This window comes from Musa acuminata, chromosome BXJ3-5 (assembly GCF_036884655.1).
Source record: "Musa acuminata AAA Group cultivar baxijiao chromosome BXJ3-5, Cavendish_Baxijiao_AAA, whole genome shotgun sequence".
Lineage (NCBI taxonomy): Eukaryota > Viridiplantae > Streptophyta > Magnoliopsida > Zingiberales > Musaceae > Musa > Musa acuminata.
Genome location: NC_088353.1, coordinates 15,410,093 through 15,435,834, shown reverse-complemented (window position 1 = coordinate 15,435,834; position 25,742 = coordinate 15,410,093). Strand labels below are relative to the sequence as shown.

The 25,742-nt window shown below is 34.9% G+C and overlaps 2 protein-coding genes across 3 annotated transcripts in view; both read right to left on the bottom strand.

Moving 5' to 3' along the window:
- Nucleotides 1-13,373: 13,373 nt before the first annotated feature.
- LOC103968578 (photosystem II repair protein PSB27-H1, chloroplastic-like) lies at nucleotides 13,374-14,106 on the bottom strand. Its single transcript, XM_009381844.3, has one exon. It carries the CDS (start codon nucleotides 14,059-14,061, stop codon nucleotides 13,543-13,545), a length of 519 nt encoding a protein of 172 aa, XP_009380119.2. The 5' UTR covers nucleotides 14,062-14,106; the 3' UTR covers nucleotides 13,374-13,542.
- A 752-nt stretch (nucleotides 14,107-14,858) lies between these two features.
- The window catches only part of LOC103968571 (calcium-dependent protein kinase 4), a 48,700-nt gene continuing 37,816 nt past the window's right edge, over nucleotides 14,859-25,742 (bottom strand). Inside the window, exons 7-12 of one of the 2 annotated variants that reach the window (XR_010496675.1) lie at nucleotides 25,119-25,245; nucleotides 24,767-24,882; nucleotides 24,579-24,686; nucleotides 17,840-17,902; nucleotides 15,781-15,954; nucleotides 14,859-15,317 (exon numbers count right to left, since the gene is read on the bottom strand). Coding sequence is in view for 1 of the 2 variants with exons in the window: in XM_065151815.1 (XP_065007887.1) it covers nucleotides 15,877-15,954; nucleotides 17,840-17,902; nucleotides 24,579-24,686; nucleotides 24,767-24,882; nucleotides 25,119-25,245 (492 nt within the window). In the remaining variant the exon portion in view is untranslated. Of the gene's footprint in view, nucleotides 15,318-15,527; nucleotides 15,955-17,839; nucleotides 17,903-24,578; nucleotides 24,687-24,766; nucleotides 24,883-25,118; nucleotides 25,246-25,742 lie in introns of those variants that run through there. The other variant, XM_065151815.1, reaches the window with a different exon arrangement.

Sequence of the window (25,742 nt, the reverse complement as noted above, 5' to 3'; positions counted from 1 at the left end):
AGAGGGAAGAACTTTGGGATGAATCAAGCTCCTCCGAAGATAAGGAGAAAATCAACAAGGGCGAAGTGGCAAACTACGCCTTAACGACTTTCTACAACGAGGTAAACAACTCAAACGAAACTCCCTTAGTTTACTTTGAAATTATTTGATGTTCTTCATGAGTTGTTTTTAATTTAGTTTTCAAAAAAATTTATCTAAATTTCTTTTTAAAAATTACATGTTTAATAATGTAATGAAAATGTAAAAATTGGGATCATGCTAGTAATTTTGAAAATGATAATGAAAATTACATATTTTATGTTAAAGGAATAAAATATTAGATTTAAATCTATTAATAATCCTATGTATGTTTTTCAACAAGAAATAATGTGTATTTCTGATGTTGATTGAAATCATGCTTGATTGTTTAATGATGTAATAATGTAATAAAATATTAAATATAAATCAAATGCTTGTACACTTAACAAGATTAATCATATTGTTTCTTAATTTTAATTAAAGATGCTCTATGATTAATGAAATCAAGTTTTATTTGAAGTAATGATTTGATATCATGCTCAATAAGTTTATGTTTCGAATTTATGCATGATGATTCTTGAAATTTCTTATGCATAAATCAAGATACTGTATCATTTGATCCCTTATGTTTCTTTTTACTATTTATAAAAAAAAGAGATTTGATGAAATAAATCATGTCTTATGGCATTCATGATTTAATATTATTATCTTTCATAACATGATGTGTAAATTCCTTTGTATTTGTGGTTGCAAACCTCATGTTATAAGTAGAGTATTGATGTAAAATTTATATTCCACTCTACTTCTTCCTTGTTTATAATAACAAAGGGGAGAAAAAAAATTGCTAGCTTAAATGAGAAACTTAGATATGTTAGATCTTCAAAATGCATAAATTCTTCTTATATATTTTCCGGATTATGATCATAATCTCTTAAATTTTAGACTTGATCTTTCATTTTTTATGATTGAAATAATGACTGAAACATTGATGATATGAATGCATGAAATACTCATAATATTGTTTTGATGCTCTAAAATAATATAAATTTGCTAGCTTATGAGTATCATATATAATATGATGATTGATTTATTTTTAGTATCATGCATAAAGTAAGGATGATATGTAAAGTTTTAAAATTGTGCATGTTGTAAATTGAAACTATAATAATGCACAAATATATTGAAATAATGATTGAGTAATTATGAATGATAATTTGATATTATGCATGTAATATTTCAACTTATGATAATGATGCATGTAATGATAAAATATTCATGATGAAAAATTGTTTTGACATTCATAACTTGATTTTTCATCTTTGATTATTTATCCTTTGTCATAATTTGAAAATTATTGTAAAGGGAAAAACATATACAAAATTGTATTCTTCTCTTATTTTTTACAATGACAAAGGGGGAGATAGCTAGCTTGCACAAGTCAAGAAGATGCAAAAACTTACTTGCTTGCTTGCACATCTAAAGAGAAGATGCAAACGTACTTCCTATAGCTTGCTTCATGTAAAACATTGTATCTTGCTAGCTTGTTATCTTGCATTATTTTTCAAAAACTTGCTAGTATTCTTACTTTAAATAGAAGTAACATATGCCAAATTGCTAGCTTGATTGTTGTAAAATAATATAAAATTTTACTAGCTTGCACTTTGCAAAGGAAGCAAAAATAGCACTTCTCAAAAGAGAAGAAAGAGCTTGTGTTGGGTCCAAGCTCACATAAGCTTGTGTTGGGTCCAGCCCATATGTGGGCTTGGACAATTGGGCCTATTGAGCCCAAATCAGCAAATGAAAGAAATTAAAAAGAGAAGAGAGAAGGTGAGGAAAATAGATCAGATTGCAGCGTCCAGCGTGCGGCGTGTAGAGAAAAGAGGAGAGAAAAATAGAGAGAGAACAATTAGGTTTCTGAGTTTTCTGCTTGACGATCGGTGGCCAAACGTTATCAATTTCGGCCCAAATTTTATGTGGAGAATCCTTGTAGCAAACTCTATAATCCTAACGGTGTTGATCTGCAATTTACCCTCTCTAAGGTACTTTCCTGTGATATCCACTTTGTGAGACCTAGAATTCTCTTTTGAGGAGATCCATCATATATGATGAAGATATGCTATTCTTGAGCCAAGATCTATGATCTTGATGTTATTCTGATTCTCTAGTTATTCTAGAGAAGACATACTATAAACCTGTTATCATTATTATTGATAGTGGAAGTTTGAGGTGGACTACGGTCCCATGATTTTTCCCACATTGGGTTTTCCACGTTAAAAAGATTTGGTCTCACTGTGTGATTGATTTTTGCTCTATTGTTTATGCTGTGCTGGTTGATATTTTCATTTGGATATCAAGTTGGTATTTTGATGAGGAACCTATTTTGATACACAAAGAGGGAAAGAATTATTCCGCTTTAATAGGATTCTTCCCAACAAGTGGTATCAGAGCAATAGGTTGTTTGGTGCTAGTTTTCTTGTGTGATTGAAATGGAGTCTGATGGTATGATTAAATTGAACTCATCAAATTATTCAACTTGGAGGCGTATGATGGAAGATTTGCTTTATTGCAAAGATTTGTATAAGCCCATCAAGGTTAAAGATAAACCTTCTACTATTGACGATGAAGAATGGGAAGTTCAACATAGAAAAACTATTGCCTATATTAGAAGATGGATTGATATAAACTTGCATGAGCATATTTCTGATGAAACCAGAGCTGATGTTGTTTGGCAAATGTTAGAAAACCTCTTTGCGAAAAAGACAGTGGGAAATAGAATTTCTCTCCTCAAAAGGCTTGTAAATTTGAAGTATAAAGATGATTGTAACATTATTGAGCACATAAGCCTATTTCAGAGTCTTGCAAACAAGTTGGTTGCTATGAAAATGAATATAGATGATGAGATGTAGGGATTATTACTTCTCAACTCTTTACCAAAAAGTTGGGAAACATATGTGGTGACTATTTGCAACTCCACACTAGAGGGAACTCTAACTATTGATATGGTTAAAGACAGTTTACTAAATGAAGATGCCAGAAGGAAAGAACAGGGTGAATCTTCTTCTAGGGCATTTGTTATTGAAAAACAAGAAAGACGTGGAAGAAGTCATAGTAGAAACCCACATAGATATAGAGGAAGATCCAAGTTTAGAAGAAATATCAAATATTTTCACTGTAATAGGCCAGATCACATGAAGAAAGAGTGTAGGTTTTGGAAGCGAGAACAGAATGTAATGAAGAAAAATGAGAAAGAGATCAATACAATTAGTGTTGAAGGTAATATCACTATTGTCTGTGATGAAGGTTGTGTTAGCCTTGTAGCTCAGGACAGTAATTGGGTAATTAACTCTGGTGCTTCATTTCATGTCACTTCTCATGGTGATTTCTTTAGATCTTACACTATTGGTGATTTTGGTAATGTCAGAATGGGAAACAATGGTACATCTAAGATTATGGGTATTGGAGATATTTGATTGGAGACCAGTATTGAGAGCAAATTAATACTCAAAGATGTAAGGCATGTTCCAGATATTCGTCTTAACTTGATATCTACAGGTAGACTTGATGATGAGGGCTTTGCACATTATTTTGGTGAAAGTAAATGGAAACTCACTAAAGGTTCTCTAATTGTGGCAAAAGGAAAGAAGATTAACTCTTTTTATGTCATGGAAGCTAAGCTACACAAAGGAGAGATTAATGCAATTCAAAAAGGTGAAAGTATAGATCTTTGGCATAAGAGGCTTGGACATATCAGCGAGAAGGGACTTCAAACTCTTGCTAGAAAGTAGTTCTTACCAGAGTTGCAAGGTACATCTCTTAAATCTTGTGATCATTGCTTAGTTAGAAAAACACAGAGTTGCATTTCAGACATATCCATCATCTAGAAGATCAGATGTTATTGATTTAGTTCATACTGATGTTTGTACTATGCAAACTAGAACTCTTGGAGGTGCTCTTTATTTTGTTACTTTTATTGATGACCATTCTAGAAAAGTGTGGGCTTTTGCTTTGAAATCTAAAGACCAGGTACTCAATGCTTTCAAGGAGTTTCATGTCAGTGTTGAAAGAGAAACTGGCAGAAAACTAAAGTGTATTCGATCAGATAATGGTGGCGAGTATAGGGGTCCTTTTGAGAATTATTGCAGGTTCCGTGGTATCAGGCTTGAGAAAACAGTTCCTAAAACTCCTCAGCAGAACGGTGTGGCAGAAAGGATGAACATAACCATTGAAGAAAGGATTAGGTGTATACTTTCCCACGCCAAGTTACCGAAGTCATTTTGGGGGGAGGCTATGAGAACTACAATTAACCTGATAAATCTTTCTCCATCAGTTCCTCTACAAGGTGATGTTCCAGAGAGAGTATGGAGAGGAAAAGATATATCTTATAATCACTTAAAAGTCTTTGGGTGTAAAGCATTTGTTCATATTCCCAAAGATGAGAGGTCCAAGCTTGATAGTAAAGCTAAAGCATGTATCTTCTTGGGATATGGTCATGAAGAGTTTGGTTACAGATTATGGGATCCAGTGAACAAGAAGATTATTAGAAGCAGAGATGTTGTGTTTCTTGAAGACCAATTGTTTGATGATGGTGATAATATTGAGAAGCCAGAAACCTCTGTTTATATTCCTTGGAGTTTGGGTCTAGTTCCTTCACCTATAGTTCATGATGATCATGGGGGAGATGAACAAGAAGATTGCGGTAAGAATACCAGTGATGATACACCTACAGTTGATGATGCTGAACCAACTGAACCAGCACCTCCACCACCAGTTGAGATTCCATTGAGAAGATCCACTAGAGAGCGACAACCCTCTACCAGATATCCTCCACATGAGTATGTTATGCTTACTAACGAGGGAGAGCTAGAAACTTACTAAGAAGTTATTCTACATGAGAATAAGAATGAGTGGGTTAAAGTCATGCAAGAAGATATGAGATCCTTGCTTGAGAATCACACCTATGACTTGGTAAAGTTGCCTAAAGAGAAGAAAGCTCTCAAGAATAAGTGGGTTTATAAATTGAAGACTGAAAATAATAGCTCACAACAGAGATACAAGGCACGACTAGTTGTGAAAGGATTCAGTCAGAAGAAAGGTATTGACTTTGAAGAAATATTTTCTCCGGTTGTAAAAATGTCCTCTATCCGAGTTGTTCTTGGTTTGGTTGCCCGCTTGAATTTAGAAGTTGAACAACTTGATGTAAAAACAACATTTTTTCATGGTGACTTAGAAGAAGAAATTTACAAGGAGCAACCAGAAGGTTACAAAGTCAAGGGAAAAGAAAATATGGTGTGTAAGCTTAGGAAAAGCTTATATGGACTCAAACAGGCACCTAGACAATGGTATAAGAAGTTTGATTCCTTTATGATGAGCCAAGGGTATGATAGAACCACATCTGATCATTGTGTGTTTATGAAGAAATTTTTAGATGATGATTTTATTATTTTACTGCTATATGTTGATGATATGCTAATTGTTGGCCATGATGTTGGAAAAATTGGAAAGCTTAAAAGAGAGCTAAGTAAGTATTTTGCCATAAAAGACTTGGGATCGATGAAACAAATACTTGGCATGAAGATTCTTCGTGATAGGAAGAAAAGAAAGATTTGGCTATCTTAGGAGACTTACATTGAAAAGGTTCTTGAAAGATTCAATATGAGTAAAGCCAAAGCAGTTTGTTCTCCGCTTGCAGGTCATTTCAAGCTGAGTTCGAAACAATGTCCTACAAGTGAGAAAGAAAAAGAAGAAATGTCCAGAGTGCCTTACTCATCTGCAGTAGGCAGTTTGATGTATGCTATGGTTTGTACTAAGCTAGATATAGCTCATGCAATTGGAGTTGTCAGCCGATTTCTCTCAAATCCTGGAAAGGAACATTGGGCAGCAGTGAAATGGATATTAAGATATCTAAGATGTACTTCCAGGTTGTGTTTATGTTTTGGCAGTGATGAACCTGTGTTAGAAGGCTACACAGATGCAGACATGGCAGGTGACACTGATTCCAGGAAGTCCACTTCGGGATCCTTGATGACATTTGCAGGAGGAGCAGTCTCTTGGCAGTCTAAGTTACAAAAGTGTGTTGCTCTATCAACCACAGAAGCAGAATATATAGCAATTACTAAAGCCTACAAGGAAACTTTATGGATGAAAACGTTTCTACAGGAATTGGGCTTGAAACAGGAAGGATATATTATTTACTGTGACAGTCAGAGTGACATTCACCTCTCCAAGAATTCAACATATCATTCTAGATCCAAGCATATTGATGTGAGATATCACTGGATTCATGATGTGCTTGAGTTGAAAGAATTACAGTTGGAAAAGGTGCATACCAATTATAATGGTTTAGATATGTTGACAAAGTATTTGCCTAAGGAGAAGCTTGAAGCATGTAGGCGAAGAGCGAGCTTGGTACAGCCCACCATATGAGTTGGAGGGGGAGAATTGTTGGGTCCAGCCCATATGTGGGCTTGGACAATTGGTCCTATTGAGCCCAAATCAGCAAATGAAAGAAATTAAAAAGAGGAGAGAAGGTGAGGAAAATAGATCAGATTGCAGCGTGCAGCGTGCGCCGTGTAGAGAAAAGAGGAGAGAAAAATAGAGAGAGAAAGATTAGGTTTCTGAGTTTTCTGCTTAACGATCGGTGGCCAAACGTTATCAGTTTCGACCCAAATTTTATGTGGAGAATCCTTGTAGTAAACTCTACAATCCTAACGGTGTTGATCTGCAGTTTATCCTCACTAAGGTACTTTCCTGTGATATCCACTTTGTGAGACCTAGAATTCACTTTTGAGGAGATCCATCCTATATGATGAAGATATGCTATTTTTGAGCCAAGATCTATGATCTTGATGTTATTCTGATCCTCTAGTTATTCTAGAGAAGACCTACTGTAAACCTGTTATCATTATTATTGATAGTGGAAGTTTGAAGTAGACTACGATCCTATGATTTTTCCCACATTGGGTTTTCCACGTTAAAAAGATTTAGTCTCACTGTGTGATTGATTTTTGCTCTATTGTTTATGCTGTGCTGGTTGATATTTTCATTTGGATATCAAGTTGGTATTTTGATGAGGAACCTATTTTAATACACTCCGCTTTAACAGGTTTCTTCCCAACAGCTTGCTATCTTGAACATCACTATCTTGCCAATCTTAAGAAGTAAAACTTGCAACTTGCACATTGCAATAGGAAGCAAGAATCGCTAGCTTACACACTTCAACAAGAAAACTATCTTGCATTTGCTTTCGAAATTTTTGCTAGCTTGTATGTTGTAAACTTACTATCTTACTACCTTACATATCTAAAACTTGATAGCTTGCATGATGTAACACTTGCTAAATTTTCTAGCTTACAAATTGCATGATGATAAAACTTGATATTATGTTTTTCATGCAATGATTTGAACTTATATCACAAACACTTGAGAGTTGGAACTTCTCCTTTTTGTTGATGACAAAGGGGGAGAAATCTGATCATGTTATGCATGATGATGTATTGCAAATATTCATGATAAAATTTGCAATGACTTGAATTCAAGGTTCTATCAATATGGCATATTGATAGGGGGGTTTATTTAAACTCCGGGAGTTAAGGTTAACTCCGTCATCAATTGGTTGTCATCATCGAAAAGGGGGAGATTGTTAAATCTTGGATTTTGATGATGAAACCAATTGATAGTATTTATGATTTGATCTATGTTTTGAGTGATGCAGGATGCTTCGATCAGAGAGAAACAATTAAAGCAGGAAGAATCATGTTAGGCCAAAGGAAAACATGTCAAAAGATTGGACGTCGGGCTGGATGATCGGTCGACATATCGACAGAAGGCTTTGGGCCATGGATTCGGGCATCGGGCCAAGAAGAGCGGATATTGCGCTAAGGATATCAGAGTTGCAGAGGTTAACTAGCTGATTGGGCAATAGGTCATAAGAGATGACAATGCACCGAAGAATCAAACAAAGCGTTGATGGACCAATGACATGACGGACTACATGATTCATGCTTAGTAATAATTGTATAGATTGAAGTGCATTTTTATATGTGCAGGAATAACTATGATAGCAAGGCATAAAGCAAAATAAAGTCCCAGAGTCAAGAACACGATTTTGTTGGGAGTTCGAGAGTTCATCAGAATTCCGAACGTTCGTTAGAAGTTCTGTTAGAATTGATCGAGAAGTCCCAGAGCTTGCTAAAGAAGCTCGTCGGAACTCGCCAAAAGGATCATCATGAAGTCCAAGAGCTTGCGGGAGTCCACTGGAACATTACCGAGAGATCATCGGAAGTTCATTGGAAGATCGCTGGAAGCTTGCTAGAAGAAACCTAGACTTACAACTTTGTTTAACTTAGTAAATGTCTTAAAATTCATAGTTAGCATATAATAGGGATTAGAATTGGTCCAACAAAATTAGGGGATAGTTGGGCCAAGTTTTGGCTGTGTTGGGCCAAGAGAGGCCGAAACAGTGACCAAACAGGTCAAATCGTCGTGGCACAATCTCTGAGACTATGTCAGGCGGTGGTACCGCTAGTTTGGGCAGTGGTACCACCCAGACTCAGTCTCCGAGACTGTCTAGGCGGTGGTACCGCTAGTCTGGGTGATGGTACCGCCCAATGTCAGGCTGCAGGCGATGGTACCACCTAGTGCAAGCTATGGTACCGCCCGTACCCTAAAATTTCAAGGGTTTAGGGCTCCAAATTTGAATCCATTTGGGGCCTATAAATACCCCAGCTATTCCTACATAGATAAGCAAGAAATATTGAGCAAAACCCTGTGATTCTAAAGTTATAAACCTTAGAAAGTTGAGTTCCCTCCTCCTAAAGCTTAGAGAGAGTTCTAAGGGAGGTGTGAGAGGGATACCCTGTAAAAGAGGGTTGTAAAAGGTTGTTTCATAAACCTGTGAAAAGGAGAAGAGGGGTGTAAAAGGGTAGTTGGTCTTCACCCATTAAAAGAAGACCGATAGTGGATGCTGATGGCCTCGATAGAAGAGGAATCGGCAAAGTGGATATAGGTCACGACGACCGAACCACTATAAAAATCTGGTTTGCATTTTTCTTGTGCAATTTACTTTACTGCAAACCACTTTACTTGCTTTACATCGACTGCGCTCTTCCGTACGCTTTAAAAGTTAATACCTTTATGAAATATTTTTTCGTCAGAAATGGATTTAATCGTAATGAAATTTTGAATCGACGTAATTTTTACTACTTCACTAATTCACCCTCCCCCCTCTTAGTGCCGACTCTTTTCCTAACATTCCCAACATGTATAATATGCTAAAAACTTCATAATTGTGCTAGATATGTGGTTGATTTTTAAAATCTTGATCGAGGTCTTTTAGGGTCAAATTAAGTTGGTATTGGGCGAAAACCATGCCAACTTGTCAAGGAACCCATTGGGCTCAAACCAAGATCGAATTAGGTCTATTAGAAGCTAAATCGATAACCTAAAGTATGCCTAAGTAGCGATACCGCCAAGCCCAGGTAGTAGTACCGCTTGAGTTAACCGAAAATTATTGTTTGTATTTTTTTTATGGTAGTACCACCTAGGGCGGCGATGGTATTACCTTAGCCTATGGTAATACCACCAAAGCCTTCATTCATGGCCTCATTATAGTAATAGTACCGCTAGTACCCCAAAATTTTTGGAATTTAAAATTTTTTTCCTCCATTCTTGTAGCCTTTTGCCCAATAAATACTTTTCTCATGCTTGATGGATGGAGCACTAATTCCTAAGTACAAAAGTATTGTAGACTATCTCTTTCAACATTATTTGAGTCTCTTCCTCCTTGAGATTAGAGGAGATTCTAAGTTATAGAAGGTAAGAGATTTTATAAAAGAAAGATTATGAATGTTCTCTCCAAAGCCTATTAAAAGCAGAAAATCTGTAACAAGGATAGTTGATCTTCACTTGTTAGAAATAAGATCGGTAATGAAAACCGATGGCCTCGACGGAAGAGGAATTGGGAATAGACATAAGTCGGGAAGATCAAACCACTATAAATTGGTTTGCAATCCTTTTCTTCCTTATGATTTGTTGTTGTTTACTCATTTATTTTACTCACAACCTTTACTCACATTCTTAATTAATTATATTTTCAATATGGATTTATCGATCAAACTTTGAAATCAGTTCAAATTTGCTATAACACTAATTCAACTCCTCCCTAGTGCCATTAAGATCCTAACACCCACTGCTATCACTTTCATTTTAAAATAATATAATGTTCTTTTGGTTTTTGGGTTAACAAAAATCCCTACAAGTTATTAATAATATGAGTTGAAGTACCAAAATCTATCCACCAAGCATTAGAAGGGATTTTAGTAATGCTTAATTCAAAATGTACAAAGGTAAATATTTTACCTCATTTTTCAAACTAAGCTTTACATTTAGTGTAGTCCTTCGTATATCCTTTCTTACCAAAAAAAAAAAAAAAAGTTGATACTTTATTATAAAGACTTTTTTTTCTTAAGTCTAAGCAAAATTTTTAAACCTAACAAACTTCTTTGACCTTTTCTTGTTACCAAGTCTTTGAGAAATAGTTAAAACATCATGAGCCTTTTTGTGCTTCAATCTTAATTCCTATTGCTACATATACTTATTAACTCATTCAAGTTCCATATTATAGTGGATCTTAAACAACCCAAATTATGAATGAAAAGAATTAGGAATAAATTATATAAGAAAAGACTTAGCCAACATTCATGACTAAGGAATTAAGCTTGTCAAATTTATTAGCCATATAAAGATATGATCTCTAGTTTTTTAGTACCATCATATTGAGCTATAGTCAACTCCTTCATCATAGTGCTAGATAATGATTTATTAATAATTTTGAAACGTTCTTCAATAGTCTTTAAGTATTTCACAACGCTATTTATCAATGATAATCAAATCTTCATATTATTTACAATTATCATTTTTAGAATATCAGACTAAGCTTATTAGATCTTTCCCAAGTATTAAGATCCAATACATCTAATGTAAACTACACATGCTAAAGAAGAATTACTAAAATTATAAATATTTTTTTTTTGAGTTATCGAGTTATAATGAACTATTTATATTATAAATATTTCTCCTTTCAATGAATATTGATATATTTAATATTCACTTAATATCACAATTATCAAGAAATCCATATGTCTTCGTGATGTTACCTTTAGGAATATAACCCTAATATGCCTGGTTATTCAAACAATAATATCCTTCCTCATCATATAATTAATTAAAAAATACTATCCTTGAAATTATCTAAATATCTTAATTATGAGTATTATTATAAATATTATTTTTTTAATATAATTTTATTAATTTAGACCATTTTATTGACTATAAGATTAATAAAAATATAAAATAAATAATAAATTATTTATTTAATTTATATCTCAAAAGTTTATAATCTAATGTCACTTTGATAACTACCAATCAAACATAATTTAGAAATATAAACTATAAATAATATTCACTTATTTTTTTTAATACTATTATTATGTAAAATTTATTCAATAAAATATCATAATAATAATTGAATATAAATATTAATAAGCACAATCAAGTAATCAAGAATAAACAAAAGGCTTTCGTGTGAAACTAAATAGTATTTCATAAATTTCTTTTATACTCATATATTTAATAACTGCATAAATATCTATAATAATAATAGTAATAATAATAATAATAATAATTTCTAAATAATATAAATAATCAAATTAAACAATAATAAATTATGTTACATGGCTAATAATAATAAAAATAAAACTAAAATATCTATAATTTATTTTTCTTTAATTTTGATAAAATTATTTATCAAATTTTTTATGACATAATTTATATTATTGTTGATGAATTATGGCTATGGAAGAATGATGCTAAATCTGAAGGGCAAAAATATAAACAAAGGATATTGACAGAAAATAAACTATTCATAAGGGTCAGATTCCAATTTTGTCATTAAGGACATACTTCAAAATTAGATAATATCGATCGAAAACAAAAAATTTAATAAGGGTAAGATTGGAATTTTGTCATTAAGGATATAGATAAAAAATTGTTAATTTTGAAGGACAAAATTGAAACTAAGGATATAGATTGAAATTAATTGATTCCGAAGGGTAAAATTGACCTTAACCGGGCGGAAACTGAACCCACTTTTCTCCCAACCGCTACCGCAGCCCTAGTGCGATTCCCACGCGCGAGTCTCAACTCTTACGCACCATCGCCGGCGGATTGGCGCTGCCAGCCGACCATCACAGGACTTTGGACCACCGCGAGCAAGCCCGCAACTTTTGCTAGCTGTCGTCGTCCGTCACCTGCCTGCGCTGTGCAGGCCTACTTCACCCTCCGCGCGTGCCGTCAACGCAGCACCGCCGTCCGCAGTCAGCAGCGCACCCCGGGAGGGCCGTCGGAAGCGGCCGCCCTCAACAGGGCTGTCGCATCCGCCGTTGCCCACAGCAGTAGTCGGTGCACGCAGCGCTGCCGCCAGCGCAACCGCTGCACGCGGCAAGGCCGACGACCAAGGCAGACCGCGGCTCTTGACAGTCCTGTCGCGTGCAGTAACAACCGCCCACAATAGGGCCGCCGCCCGCAGCAACGCTACTAAATCAATAGATCCTATGATGCGAACACCAAAATCGGAATAGAAAATATCTTTTCCCAAGCGAAGATGATAATAAACATATCTAATAAAAATAAATAAATCTTTTTACATGACTATTTTACGATGTGATTCAAATGATTAAATGATAAATAAATTTAATCACATACATAGATCTCAATTTTTTTTATTACATAAACTAAATAGATTTCATTAACTTATGATTCTGATATCATATCAATTGTTAAAAAATAACTATAATGTGAAAAACAATTATACCAATGATAGAAATTTGTTTGAGAAAAAGATGTCAACTTCGTCTCCGCTTATATCCAATTCCTCTCTGACGATTGTTATCGATGAAGTTAGGCTCTGCCTATTTTTAGGCAAGAAGACGGAATGCATAAAAGGAGGAGAAAATGTTTAAAAAGGTATCTTTGAATATTCTTTTCATCTGTATCAATATTTAATATTTAGATTTACATAAATATTAATAATTAGATATTTGATTAGAATTCAATCATAAATTTTAAAATATTTTATTTATTAAATTACGAGCCACATATGATTAACAGCTTATTATTCGATAAAATGACATGAAAATTACTTTTGTCTACTCATTCTCATCTTTTATATATATTTTTTTAATTGATTAATTGTGACAACCGCAATAGATTCTGGATTTCGGAACAACAGTCACTAGCAAGAGCGAGAGAATGGTTATAACATCAATGCAAATTACGTTGTTCCAGTAAAATAAAAGACATCAGCAATTGAAATCCACAGCTTTCAGCATCAGATGAGTTTTAAGTACATCATCAGCACAAGTAACCCGAATACAGTGCAGTGCATTTCAGTCGAAGGAGAACAGCATCCCAAGAGAGGAGATAGGATTTAAGAGGGTAGCTTCCTTCTTGTTCCTTCTTTTGGTTAGCCTACCTCCCCCGGATAAGAGCCTTCTCGGCGGCGTCCACCTCTTCCAAGATGCGGGTCTTGCGCTTGGCGGGGATGGGCGACGTGGGGCCGAAGCTGATGTAGTGGCCGGAGACGGCATTGAGAGCGGAGTACATGTCTCTAAAGGAGGCCCGCCCCAGCAGCGCCTTCTCCCTCCGGTACTTGGCCACCCATGAGTTGGACGCCTCCCGCAGCTCCGCCACGGCCGCGGCCACGTTGGCGTCTTTCTTGTCCATGCCGATAGTGATCCGCAGCTTCCCGATCATATCTGCCGTCTCCCTAACGTACTCCTCGTCCGAGGCCGCGAACGCCGATGGGGGCACCGGGACGAGCAGCAGCGCCACCGAGGACGACAGGATCACGGCGAGCTCCCGGCGGCTTACGGCTTGGCTGCTGCCCGGAACCGCATTGGCTATGGTGGCAACGAGGGATGGAGATGGAGAGGCTGCAGGTCTTGAGGAAAGGGAGGTGGGTGCAGCAAGCAGCGAAGAACAAGCCATCCTGCTGTGCTTCGTAGAACATTGGATAGAGAGGATAAACGGGAGAGAAGGGTTACGAGTGCCACGTTGGCTTATCTTGTTATCCTGACTCACCGAGTTGGAATCGTGGATGTGGATCATGTGGATATCCAGCATTGTAATTAGGTTGGATCGTGAGCTGCTTCAAAGCATTATTTTTATCAAGGGTCATCTAAACAGCTAATTATTTGGAAATAATAAATACGTATACATCTTTTAAACTGGTCATCTTTTACTGCGTAAGTCATGAGAGTTTGAAAGAGTAAAGAATGTAATTACGCTCACGGGAGAAGAAAAGGCTACATTCCACGGGATGCTAATGGAAGATGTCTGCGGACTGGACACTAGTATGTCCAACATAAAAATCCTTGAAGCAAATCCAACTCAAGACAAATCCCGTCTTCAAATCGTAGGCGAGCTAACTAGCTTGGAATTTTCGTTAATATTTTTTTTCAGAAGATGTTAGCTACCTTAGCTAGCAAAGGCTTTAAAAGTTTTGACAGATTAAGTCAATATCCTGATATCAAATTCCCTTTCACCACTTACCCATTGTTAAAAAAAAAAAAAAAAATCTAATTCTAGTCAAATTTTATGATACTCAGAATTTTGATGGATGGATAAGGCTCATTATTTTGTCTGCATTCACTAGTTTTGATAATCCAATCAAGCCATCATCTGCATTATCTCCTAAACTCTTTAGAAATAATTATTTGTGGGTGAATCACATTCCACCCGTGTTGCTTCTCCTTTGGATAAATGCCAGTAGGAACAACTTGCAATAGGATACACACAACACATTCATTCGTGATGAAAGATGGAGGAGACCCTTCAACTTAAGCACATAATGTACCATGCAAGACACGAAATTACTACATCGGGCCATTAATGCTTTCTTGCAGTTCCTTTTACCAATGATCCTTTCATCTCTCACTAGCAACTTGAAGACTTCACCCATGCTGAGAAGAAAACCATCTCATATGGTTCTTGATAATGAGCCTCAGAATTTTTGGCAAGAACATTATAGAAATGGTAATGTTTATGACTCCTGCCAATCTTTTTCCTCTACCCAGTGGGAGTTAGAACTTCTGAGGATTCCTTATACCAGATGGACTAGGAACATTGGAACTCATGCTTGCAGTTCTTAGTAACTTACGGAATTCAGACAAGCTAATCTTTCCGTCTTTGTCAATATCAGCTTCCTCTAGTAATGGTTCGGTAGAACCCCTCAACCCTGTATGCTGCAAATGAAACACAATAGCCAATTAGAAGTTGTTTCTGACTAAAATACTGGTCCAATTCTTGGTCAATAAGTAGACTGACTTCTATTTAGGAGGAAGTTTCATAAGGTATAGAAAATTTTTTTTTCTAGAGTTAAAAATTTTATGGTGGCAGATATTGACAAACTATTATATTTTGGCATAATTCTTCAACATTAAGATGCATGAAGATGGAACCATACAAATATATATATAATTGTTTTTCGTTCTTTTGCATAACAACAGAGGGGATGATCCCCCAACCTACACAATTTCTAGGCGAACCACTTAAGGACCACCCCTAAAATTATTTGAAATTGAAAGCTCTTCAAAGTGAATAGGTAACCCAAGAACCCAACAACTAGGACAAGATTGCTCGACGAAGAACTATGTTGCTGGAGCACTCTATGGAACTCTAAATAAGGACTATACAACCAAAATTTACCATTCTAAGTTCCTCTGGTGTAATATATCCATCTCCATCCACATCAAATTTATCAAAAGCAGCTTTACAATGTAAATGCCATTTCTCAGAATCATGTTACTCCATCTGATGCACATGCAAAGTTGCTGCAACAAATTCAGTGAAGTCAACAAGTCCGTCGGTATTGCTATCAACCTGCAGAGTAACATTAGCAGTCCATTCATCATCACAAAATTAAATATATAATACTGAAGCAGAGACACTTAAATGCATTAAAATTAAATGGCTATCAAAATTCATGGATCTGAAGCACTGAACAAAATCTTGAATCTTCTTAATACCATTAGCATATAAAAGTGGAATTTTAAAAAATGAAGTGATAAATATCTTTACTACATAAGTGTATAATAATTTCAACAAGACAAATTATAGATCTCAACTATTTCCATTGCTTCTCATAATCACAGACAAGGTGACATGTTAGAGTCCTGCTTAATAAGCTATATGAGAAAGAATGCATTAGCCTGCCTATATATTATGCAGAAGTGTGAGCAAGGAACTTTACTAGAAAGGAGATACACAAATTTTCTGGTCATCCAAGATAACCCTCAAATCTAATGATCATATTATGTATAGCTTTATGATTTTAGGCATAGGCATTGTGCTTATGCAGAAGGATCTGAAACCGCCAGCAACTGAAAGGCCTAGACAACCAGAAGCCCTCACAGTATTTGGGGTTTTCTTGGCCACAATCTTAGTTGAGAAGAATGTTTTACCTTCATCCAAACTAAAACAAAATAAATAGACCAAGGAGTAACAAAATGACATAAACAAGATGAATCATACTTTGATGAGGGTCTATCTCTTCAAAAGAAATGTGAACTTTAATTGTTGGAAAATCCTTTTGAATCTAAAAATCATAATTCATATCACGAGACCAAACTATGATGTTTACATGGTTATATCATATATGTTGTTGAAATATGTTCAAATAATTTATTGACAAATAAATTCTGATTTTATATTTAACATCAGAAACAATGTTTCACATGTTAGGATTCCCAAGTCATGTTTACATTAAAAAAAATCAACTAAAGTTGACAAATTGTTTCTTTGATTGATTTACATCCATTTCGGTTCTATTCAAGAACCTATTTTTGTCTTGATCAGTAAAACACATTGATGAATGTGTAAGTTTCAAGACTATGATTGATAGCAATGTTAGGTTCTTTACATGTGTTTGAACTGGGTTCATAAGCTGCGGTTGGAGTTGGAGCATGTGATTGTCTTATTTTGCTTACTAGTATCCATCTTAACCTTTAGATCATTTAAATGTGACTTATGATTTTATGAAAATATTATACAAAGAAAATTGAGGGTTAGGCAATAGGGGAAAGTCTTTTATCAAAGCTTGGAAGGCACAAACAGATAAAAAAGAGCAGCCTAGTGAACAAGGGAGATAATGTAAAACTCAAATTTTACCCTTGCAAGCATAGAGGTTTTATTCTAAAGACTAAAAATTTGTTCACCTAGATCATAAAATGATCAATCTTTCATAACACTAAGACCAACTATTTTATAAAGAAAAATAGATAGAGGAAAGCATCTTTCTTTTTACACAGCAAATGAAAGATTAAGGTCATGAATGTAAATTTCTATGATAAAATTAACTCTCATGGTTGACATATGTAGATGGAAGAAATAATAGGTCGAATGGTTTAGATTATTGAATAACTCATAAATATGGCAAATAAAAGGATGCCAAATATTTTATGCAAATAATGTGTAAAAGAAAATTAATCCATTTTTGTGTTTCTATTAAATAAATTTAACACATTTTTCCAGATTTTCAAAGTAACATATTGTAAAACCGAACTACAGCAAGTATGCAACTATAGTGCACCATGAACGAAGGAACGTCAAGACTAATTATATGCATTATTTCACAGAACATTCGCCAAATAGTATGATCAGAAAGAGTAGGAGATGACAGAATCATATCCATGTGAAATGGATATAATTAAGGAAATAGGGGAGCTTGCAAACAGCACCATATGAGAATTTAAACAAACAAACTTACAGCTTGAAGAATCTCCAGAACACGTGGTCCCTTTAATCTCCAAGGAACATCCTTGGCAAGTGCCTGTCAAAACAAACATCATTAGGAATTTAGTGTGAAAAATAAAACTGTATACAATTTTAAATTAAATCCCAAAGCCAAAGAGAAGTACCACATCATTTTCACAATGCACACATACGTTCACAGTAGCAAAAAGGGAGAACATCAAGGTAAATAAATTGAAAAAAAGAATACAAGGGTCATGAGTGAGGATAGAGAATGTAAACTAAGGATATATGTTAAAAGATATAAATGCTACCCAACCAAGCCATTATAGTCCACAAATAGGAGATGTACACACGGAGGAGCAAATATAACATAGAACAAGGAACTAGTGCTTAAAATTGTTGACCAGTACAGTGCATTGACAGAGGAGTTTCAGCCTTAAATCTTCCTTCCTAAGCACATGCTTATTTCTTTGCACCAATCTAATGCTTCATTTGAAGAAAAAACAATTACATAAGTTCATAAGCACCACAATATGCTACAGTTAAAATCACAACAAAAGTGGGTTATGAACAAAGTCTAGTTTATCCACAGATTGAAATATTTGATACAATACCCCAAATAGTCCCATATCAAAATAATATGGCTAGATAAGCCTCTACATACCATTAACTTCAACTTAAGAATTTTAAGTCACATGGTTGTAGGCTCATCAAGTCAATGAGTTTGTTTCATGTCAAACCAATAGTGACAAGTGATATCAAAGCAACCAGTAGTCACGGTGAGGGGGCCAAGTAGGAAAGAGGCATTTAGATAAGAGTTAGTTTTATCCAAGGTCTGCCATACCGAATCGTACCGCCCGGTACGGGTGGTACATACCGGTCCGACAGGCCAGCGGTACGTAGACCGCCCTGTACCGGTCCGACTGTAGCAGTGCACTGTAGCACTGTAGCAATGCACTGTAGCAGAGATGAAGAAGAAGATTATTCTACGAATATTAACTCAAGTGAAAAAAGAGTATACGACAAAAAGGGAAAAGAAGTTATGAGTACTAAGAAAGGTAGAAAAGGACCGATGGATCTATATATGCTTCAAGAATCCCAGAAACAACAAGGGCAAGCAGGAGGCTCAAAATTGAGACAAACAAATATAAGTGATGGTTGTGATAAAGAAATAAGAGGAAGAACAATTCAGTACATTGCTCGCTTCTTCTATCAGGCTGGTCTTCCCCTTAGTACAACTCGTTTAGACAGTTTTAAGGATATGATTGAAGCTATTGGAAGATATGGTGCAGGATTCAAACCTCCAAGTTATTATGAGATGCGAGTTCCATTGCTGCAAAAAGAGTTGAATTATACAAATGACTTACTAAAAGGTCATAAAGAATCATGGGCAACATATAGTTGCTCTATTATGTCAGATGTTTGGACTGACAGGAGGCGCAAGAGTATAATTAATTTTATGATTAATTGTTCTTTAGGGACTATGTTTGTGAAGTCAATAGATGCTTCATCTTTTGTAAAATCTGGAGACAAGATATATGATTTACTTGACAATTTCGTGGAAGAAATTGGAGAACAAAATATCGTTCAAATCATAACCGACAATGGATAAATTGCTTGAATAAAAAAGACAACACTTGTATTGGACTCCATGTGCAGCACATTGTATTGATTTAATGTTGAAAGATATTGGAAAGATCTTAGAAATCAAGAAAACCTTAGAAAGGGCAATTTTTGTTGTTGGATTTCTTTATAATCACATTGGGGCTTTGAATATGATGAGAGAATTTACAGGGAATAAAGAATTAATGAGACATGGTGTTACCCGATTTGCTACTTCATTCTTGATATTACAGAGCGTGCATCGTCAAAAACATACTCTGAGAAATATTAAAGGTAATGGGCCCTCTTGTTCGAGTCCTTCGGTTGGTGGATAATGAAAATAAGCCTGCAATGAGATATATTTACGAGGCTATGGATAGAGCAAAGGAGACGATTAAAAGATCTTTTAATGAAAATGAAGAAAAATATGAGAAAATTTTTACAATCATTGACGAAAGATAGAATTGTCAACTTCATCGTCCCTTACATGCAACAGGATATTATTTGAACCCTGAATTCTTTTATAAGATTAAATCTGTTGGATTTGATGCAGAAGTTTTGGGTGGGTTATATCAGTGTGTTGCAAGATTAGTTCCCAGCATTGAGGTTCAAGATAAGATTATTCATGAATTATCTTTATATAAAAATGTTGAAGGTCTTTTTGGAATTCCAATTGCCGTTCGATCCAGGACAACTACCTCTCCAGGTATTAATAATTTGATATAATTAATTTCATATATATTATGTTACTATGTTATTGCTAATAATAACATAAATTTTGCAGTTAAATGGTGGAGTCTATTTAGAAATTCCACCCCAAACTTACAAAAATTTGCTGTCAAAGTACTTAGTTTGACATGTAGTGCTTCGGGTTGTGAGCGAAACTAGAGTGTCTTTGAGCATGTAAGTATTACTAAATATTTTTATTTTAATTAATTTATTTAGATATATGTATTAATATATTTTTAAATTATATGACATGACAGATTCACTCGAAGAGAAGAAATCGGTTAGAACATCAACGATTGCACGATCTTGTTTACATAAAGTATAATCAAGCTTTGAAGACTCGTTATGATTTGAAAAATAGATTTGATTCAATCTCATTGCAAGATATTGATGATTCAAATGAGTGGTTAGTAGGAGAAATGGATGCTAATTTGCAAGATGCTGAAGACGAGCTTGTATTTGAAGATGATAGATTGACGTGGGGAGATGTGGCAAGAGCTTCAGGTGCTGGAGAATTACAAACATATACAAAACATATGTCAAAGAGAAAAATGAGTGCAAAAGCATCAAGTTCGGCTTCTGCTATTGTTGAAGACATAGAGAATGAAACATATCTTGATGAAGAGGAAGGAATCGAAGAACAAGAGGAAGAAGACGAATTCAATGAAGATGATTTGTGTGAAAATGACGATAATATTGATTATGATGAATGACTTTAATATAAAATTTTAATGTTTTGAATTTTGAAACTTTTTGTTAATGTGACATTGTGATTTTGTATCTTAGATTTTCTTAATTTAATAGCATATTTTTATTTAAAATTTTAAATAATTATATTTATTAATTATATTATATATTTTTATATTTTAGCGCCTCGCTTCGCTCGGGCGAGCGCCTAGCGCCTCGGGCGTTTTTGGACCTTGGCGCCTAGCGCTTTTTAAATCACTGGTTTTATCCTATCAATCCCTTTTTTTAAGGCAACACTAAACTTGATATTTTATTCCACTATACTTTTAAAGGGTGGCTAATGCACGAGCCTCTTGCCTATGCATGGTCAACGGAAGATCACTCTATAATTATTCTACTCCATTAGACTTTAGCTTACTAATTAATTGGCTATTTACCAACCCATACTAAAGCTCAACATTCCCATAACCAACTAACCAGGTCTAAAAAACTAATCAAACCGGTATATACAATAATAACAACAAGGTCATATATGTCCCAACTATTTTGAGACAACTATATTTATTTTTTGCCACCATTAAGATCTATAAAAAGCCATATGTTTAGTCAAGGATTGCCTTTTTGCGTACCGGACCTATTTCGGCAATTTGTCAAACCGGTACATACTAGTCTATATCGATGTACCAAGTCCGAGTCCGGTGAGGAAGAAAAAGAGGGAGAAGAGGAAAGGACAGTGGAGGAACAGAGGAGGGAGGAAGGAAGATGGAAGAAGGAAGAAGAAAAAAAAGTGTAGAAAGAAGAAGAAATAAGAGGAAAAGAGCAACAACAACAACGAAGCAGTAGTGGCGAGGAAACGGAAGAATCGAAACTACAGCAACAATGGCAAGGAAGCATCGAAGCAGCAATGGCGAAGCAACGACAACGAGGCGACGACATCTTACACAAGAAAAGGGCAAGCGTTCGCAAGCCCTAATCTGTTTTATTTTTATAATGCTGATTTGGACAAGGCTCCATCATTTTAAAAACTTTCTATTATTTTAATTGGACCAACCGAAACGAGTTGATCTACGTATCAACCCATGCTCAGACCAATATGTACCACACATACCGTACCGTTTTGGGTGATACAACATACATTGTGTTTAGTTAAGAGCATTTAAATAAAGTAGTTTCTATTAAAGTCTTTTTAGGTATTCCTCTAGCATTCCTCGTACCTAATCATTTCACCTCTTTTGACTACCATATATGTAGGTCTCCCAAGCATATGTCCATACCATTTTAAGCAATTCTCTCTTATTTTATCCTATTTTAAAGAGGTACCTAATATTTCACAAATAAAAATACTTTTTCCTATCCTTCCTAATAATTCCTCAACATTCATTTCAACAACACTTCCCTAATAATTCCTAGAAATTCATCTCCAAAACATAAATTTTTATACATGTTTTTTAAAAGTATGACACTCGGATCCAAAAAGTAATGTTGGTCTAGCAACTATCTTATAAATATTTTCTTTTAATCATAAAGGGTACCTAATGATCACACAAGACTTCTAATGCTCCTTGTCATTTTAATCATTATAATCTTATTGAATAATTGGTCCAAGATACCTAAAGATTTTAATTAAAAGAATTTCTAGCCCATATTATTACTAAAATTACATCTTATATATTCAGTCTTAGCCTTAATCTACCTTTAATTTCTAAGAATTGCCTTCATAACTAAAGTTTTTAATTAATTTTATTTAAGCTCTTATGTACTAAGATAATATTTTCAACAAATAACATACACCAGGGATGTCTATCTTGTGAATGACTAGTAAGTTCATTCATTATCAATGTGAAAAGCTAGTGACTTAATACAAATTGTTGATATAATCCGATAGTAATAAGAAACTTACTAGATACACTTTCTATAGTTCTAACCAAGGTTTGCCGTACCGACTGTACCGCCAGGTACGTACCGGTCCGACAGGCCAGCGGTACGCGGACCGCCCCGTACCGTACCGAGTACTGTAGCAATGTACAGTAACACTGTAGCATGTACAGTGCTCGGTACACGTGAGTGTACCGCTCGGTACACCTGGGTGTACCGAGCGGTATACCGTACCGTACCGGTACCGAGCCCAAGTTGAAACGTCGGTACGGTACGGTACGGCGAACCTTGGTTCTAACACTAGTAACTATCAAGGTTTGCTGTACCGCAGTGTACCGGCGTTTCGACCCAGGCTCGGTACAGTACGATACCGGTGTACCGGGCGGTACATCAAGGCTCACCTGGTGTACCGATTTTTTTTATTTTATACCGTAGCAGTGCTACAGTACTACTACTGTAGTACTGTAGTAGTGCTACAGTATAGTACTGTAGCATGTAGCGGTACCGGGCGGTCCGTGTTCCAATAACCTGTCAGACCGGTACATACCGTCCAATACGGGCGGTACGCTTCGGTACGATAGACCTTGGTAACTATATCATTATACATATCCTTAATAATATTAATATAATTAGTAGATATATCTTTCCTTTCTAAAATCCATTATAATAAATCTCTAGAATTTCTATCATAGGATTTCTCTAAATCAATAAAAATCATATGCAAATATTTTTTTATCTCTATATTTTTTCATTAACCATCTTAATAAATAAATAGCTTATATTGTTGATCTTATATGCATCAAACCAATCAAATCAGTACATATGATCCAATATTTAATGATCTAATAAAGCACTAGTAGTGAAGCATTTAGCTTGATATTATTAGGTACACAGCTTTTTATTATTTTTCCAATGATACAGATTTATATATTATTTGATATCTAACTATCCAAACAATTTGATGCATTGTCTAAGCTAGTATTCAATTAGTATTTAAAATCTTGCCTTCAAACCTCAAGGGTCTCAAATGCCACAAAAACTTGGGTTACAATCAACAGGTAAATGTTTTTTCCATTGATTTTGACTTATTCGTCTGTTGCACAATATTGTCAAAACATCGAAGCACATAGAAGACTTAGATAAGGTATAACATTAACGAGTATTTGAACTTCAAATGAACATTGATATACTTACCTGTGGATATCAAGAATGCTTCCATAGCCATTTGATATGAAATTTTGATATATTATTTCACACAAAGAAAAGCAGTTCTATGGCACTTTGCTGTAGAACTTGTTTAACAGAATGCTGATTTTCCTATTGAATCACACAAAAACCAAAGCATGTCTTTTTATTGATGTAATTAAGTGTAGTATTTAGTATTTACTACTACAAAGCAGAAAGCAGTGGCCAATACTTCTAGAAATTCTAAGTTAATTACAACTTATCAGTACTATCAGTACTATCATAGCCGATAACAGTGAATAGATTTATTACCTGGTAATTAACTGAGCTCTACTCTATGAAGATTGATGAACAAACACCAGTGCACAATTTTGTATAATAGAGTGACAAGATCTTGAAGTAGATGCACTCTCACTTTGTTTTACTAGTATATGAAGTCAATCAATTATGGGATCAATTATCTATGCATCTTTTTTTATAATGAATGATATGGAACTTGTAGTCCAAAAGTCAGTAAACAAATCACATGTATCGATAATCTAAGGGATGAAATAATAAACAAAATGAAAGGGAAAGGGAAAAATAATTGGGAAGTTATACAGCAATTTTCAACAACATACTTCAATTCTTAAAAATTATAACTTTATAAAACAAAGTGTTTCAGGAATATTAACTTGTCTCATTTCATCAAGGCTTATTGAACCACTTTTATCAACATCAATTGCTTGAAATTGATCCCTAAGATTTGCTAGCTCATCTTCATCAAGAGTACTTGCTAGCGCCTGCATAAAATATGAATTAGGTTCTATAAGAAATTTTTGAAAATAATACAAAATATAACTCCATCTGCATAATAGTTTACCCTCAGAGCAAACTGCTTTAGACGGCTATACTTTACAAACTGGCACATGTTTGATAGAACAGAGATATCCAATGGTATCTCTAATGCATTGCCCCCTTCTCTCACCCATGGATTTGCTGTATAAAGCACATTGATATAAAAGCAATTTATAAGAGAACAAAACAAAATTACAATATCATTTAGAGGTTTCATATAACGATGAGATAGAATGTGTACAAGAACTGCAGTTGAAAATTTTAATGAATGTGCAGCAAGATTAAACATCAACGGTGATGTATAATTTTAAACTAAAAAGCCATGACAAACAGTACTGAAGCACTAAAATTAGAGAAACTCAAGGTGAAACACGTACATAAAGCTTGAGCAGCAGTGAGTCTAACATGAGGATCTTTTACTAATAACTTCTTAACAAAGTCCTTGGCACTGTTGCTTATGCTAGGCCATGGTTTCCGACGAAAATCAGGCTTGTTCCTTAACACCTGCGAGCCAGCAACAAGGATACTTATAGTTTCTGCAAAAAATGAAAAAGAAAAAATATGTTTTATGCAGAAAAAATGGAGAAAAGAATTATATGCTGCAAAAGGACAAACATAACCTTTTACTTATTCCCAGATAGACCTAATACTATCTTCTATCATAAAGAACTACTTTATCAACTGAGGCAGTTTCCATTAGATCTACAAAATGAGATTTATTAGGCATAACAAATAGAATTATTACCAACTAAGTGGACCATGAGTTTCTTTTTCATTTAACCAAGAATTCTAAGCTGCTCTGTGGAAAATAAGATGCTTGCTAAAAGTCCACTCAAATTTGACCAAAATATATCAAAGGAAAAAAAGGCATTTAACACGGCATACAATTTGTCAAGGGACCAAAATTTTGTTATGTGCATCTATAATTGTTTAAATTGATTTGATAGTACATAGGACAAGTTGAAAACTTAACAACTTTCTGTTTCTACAATCTACATTTG

What these genes read in the sequence shown, in the direction of transcription:
- LOC103968578 (XM_009381844.3), bottom strand. Translation starts at nt 14,061, where the DNA reads ATGGCTTGTTCTTCGCTGCTTGCTGCACCCACCTCCCTTTCCTCAAGA.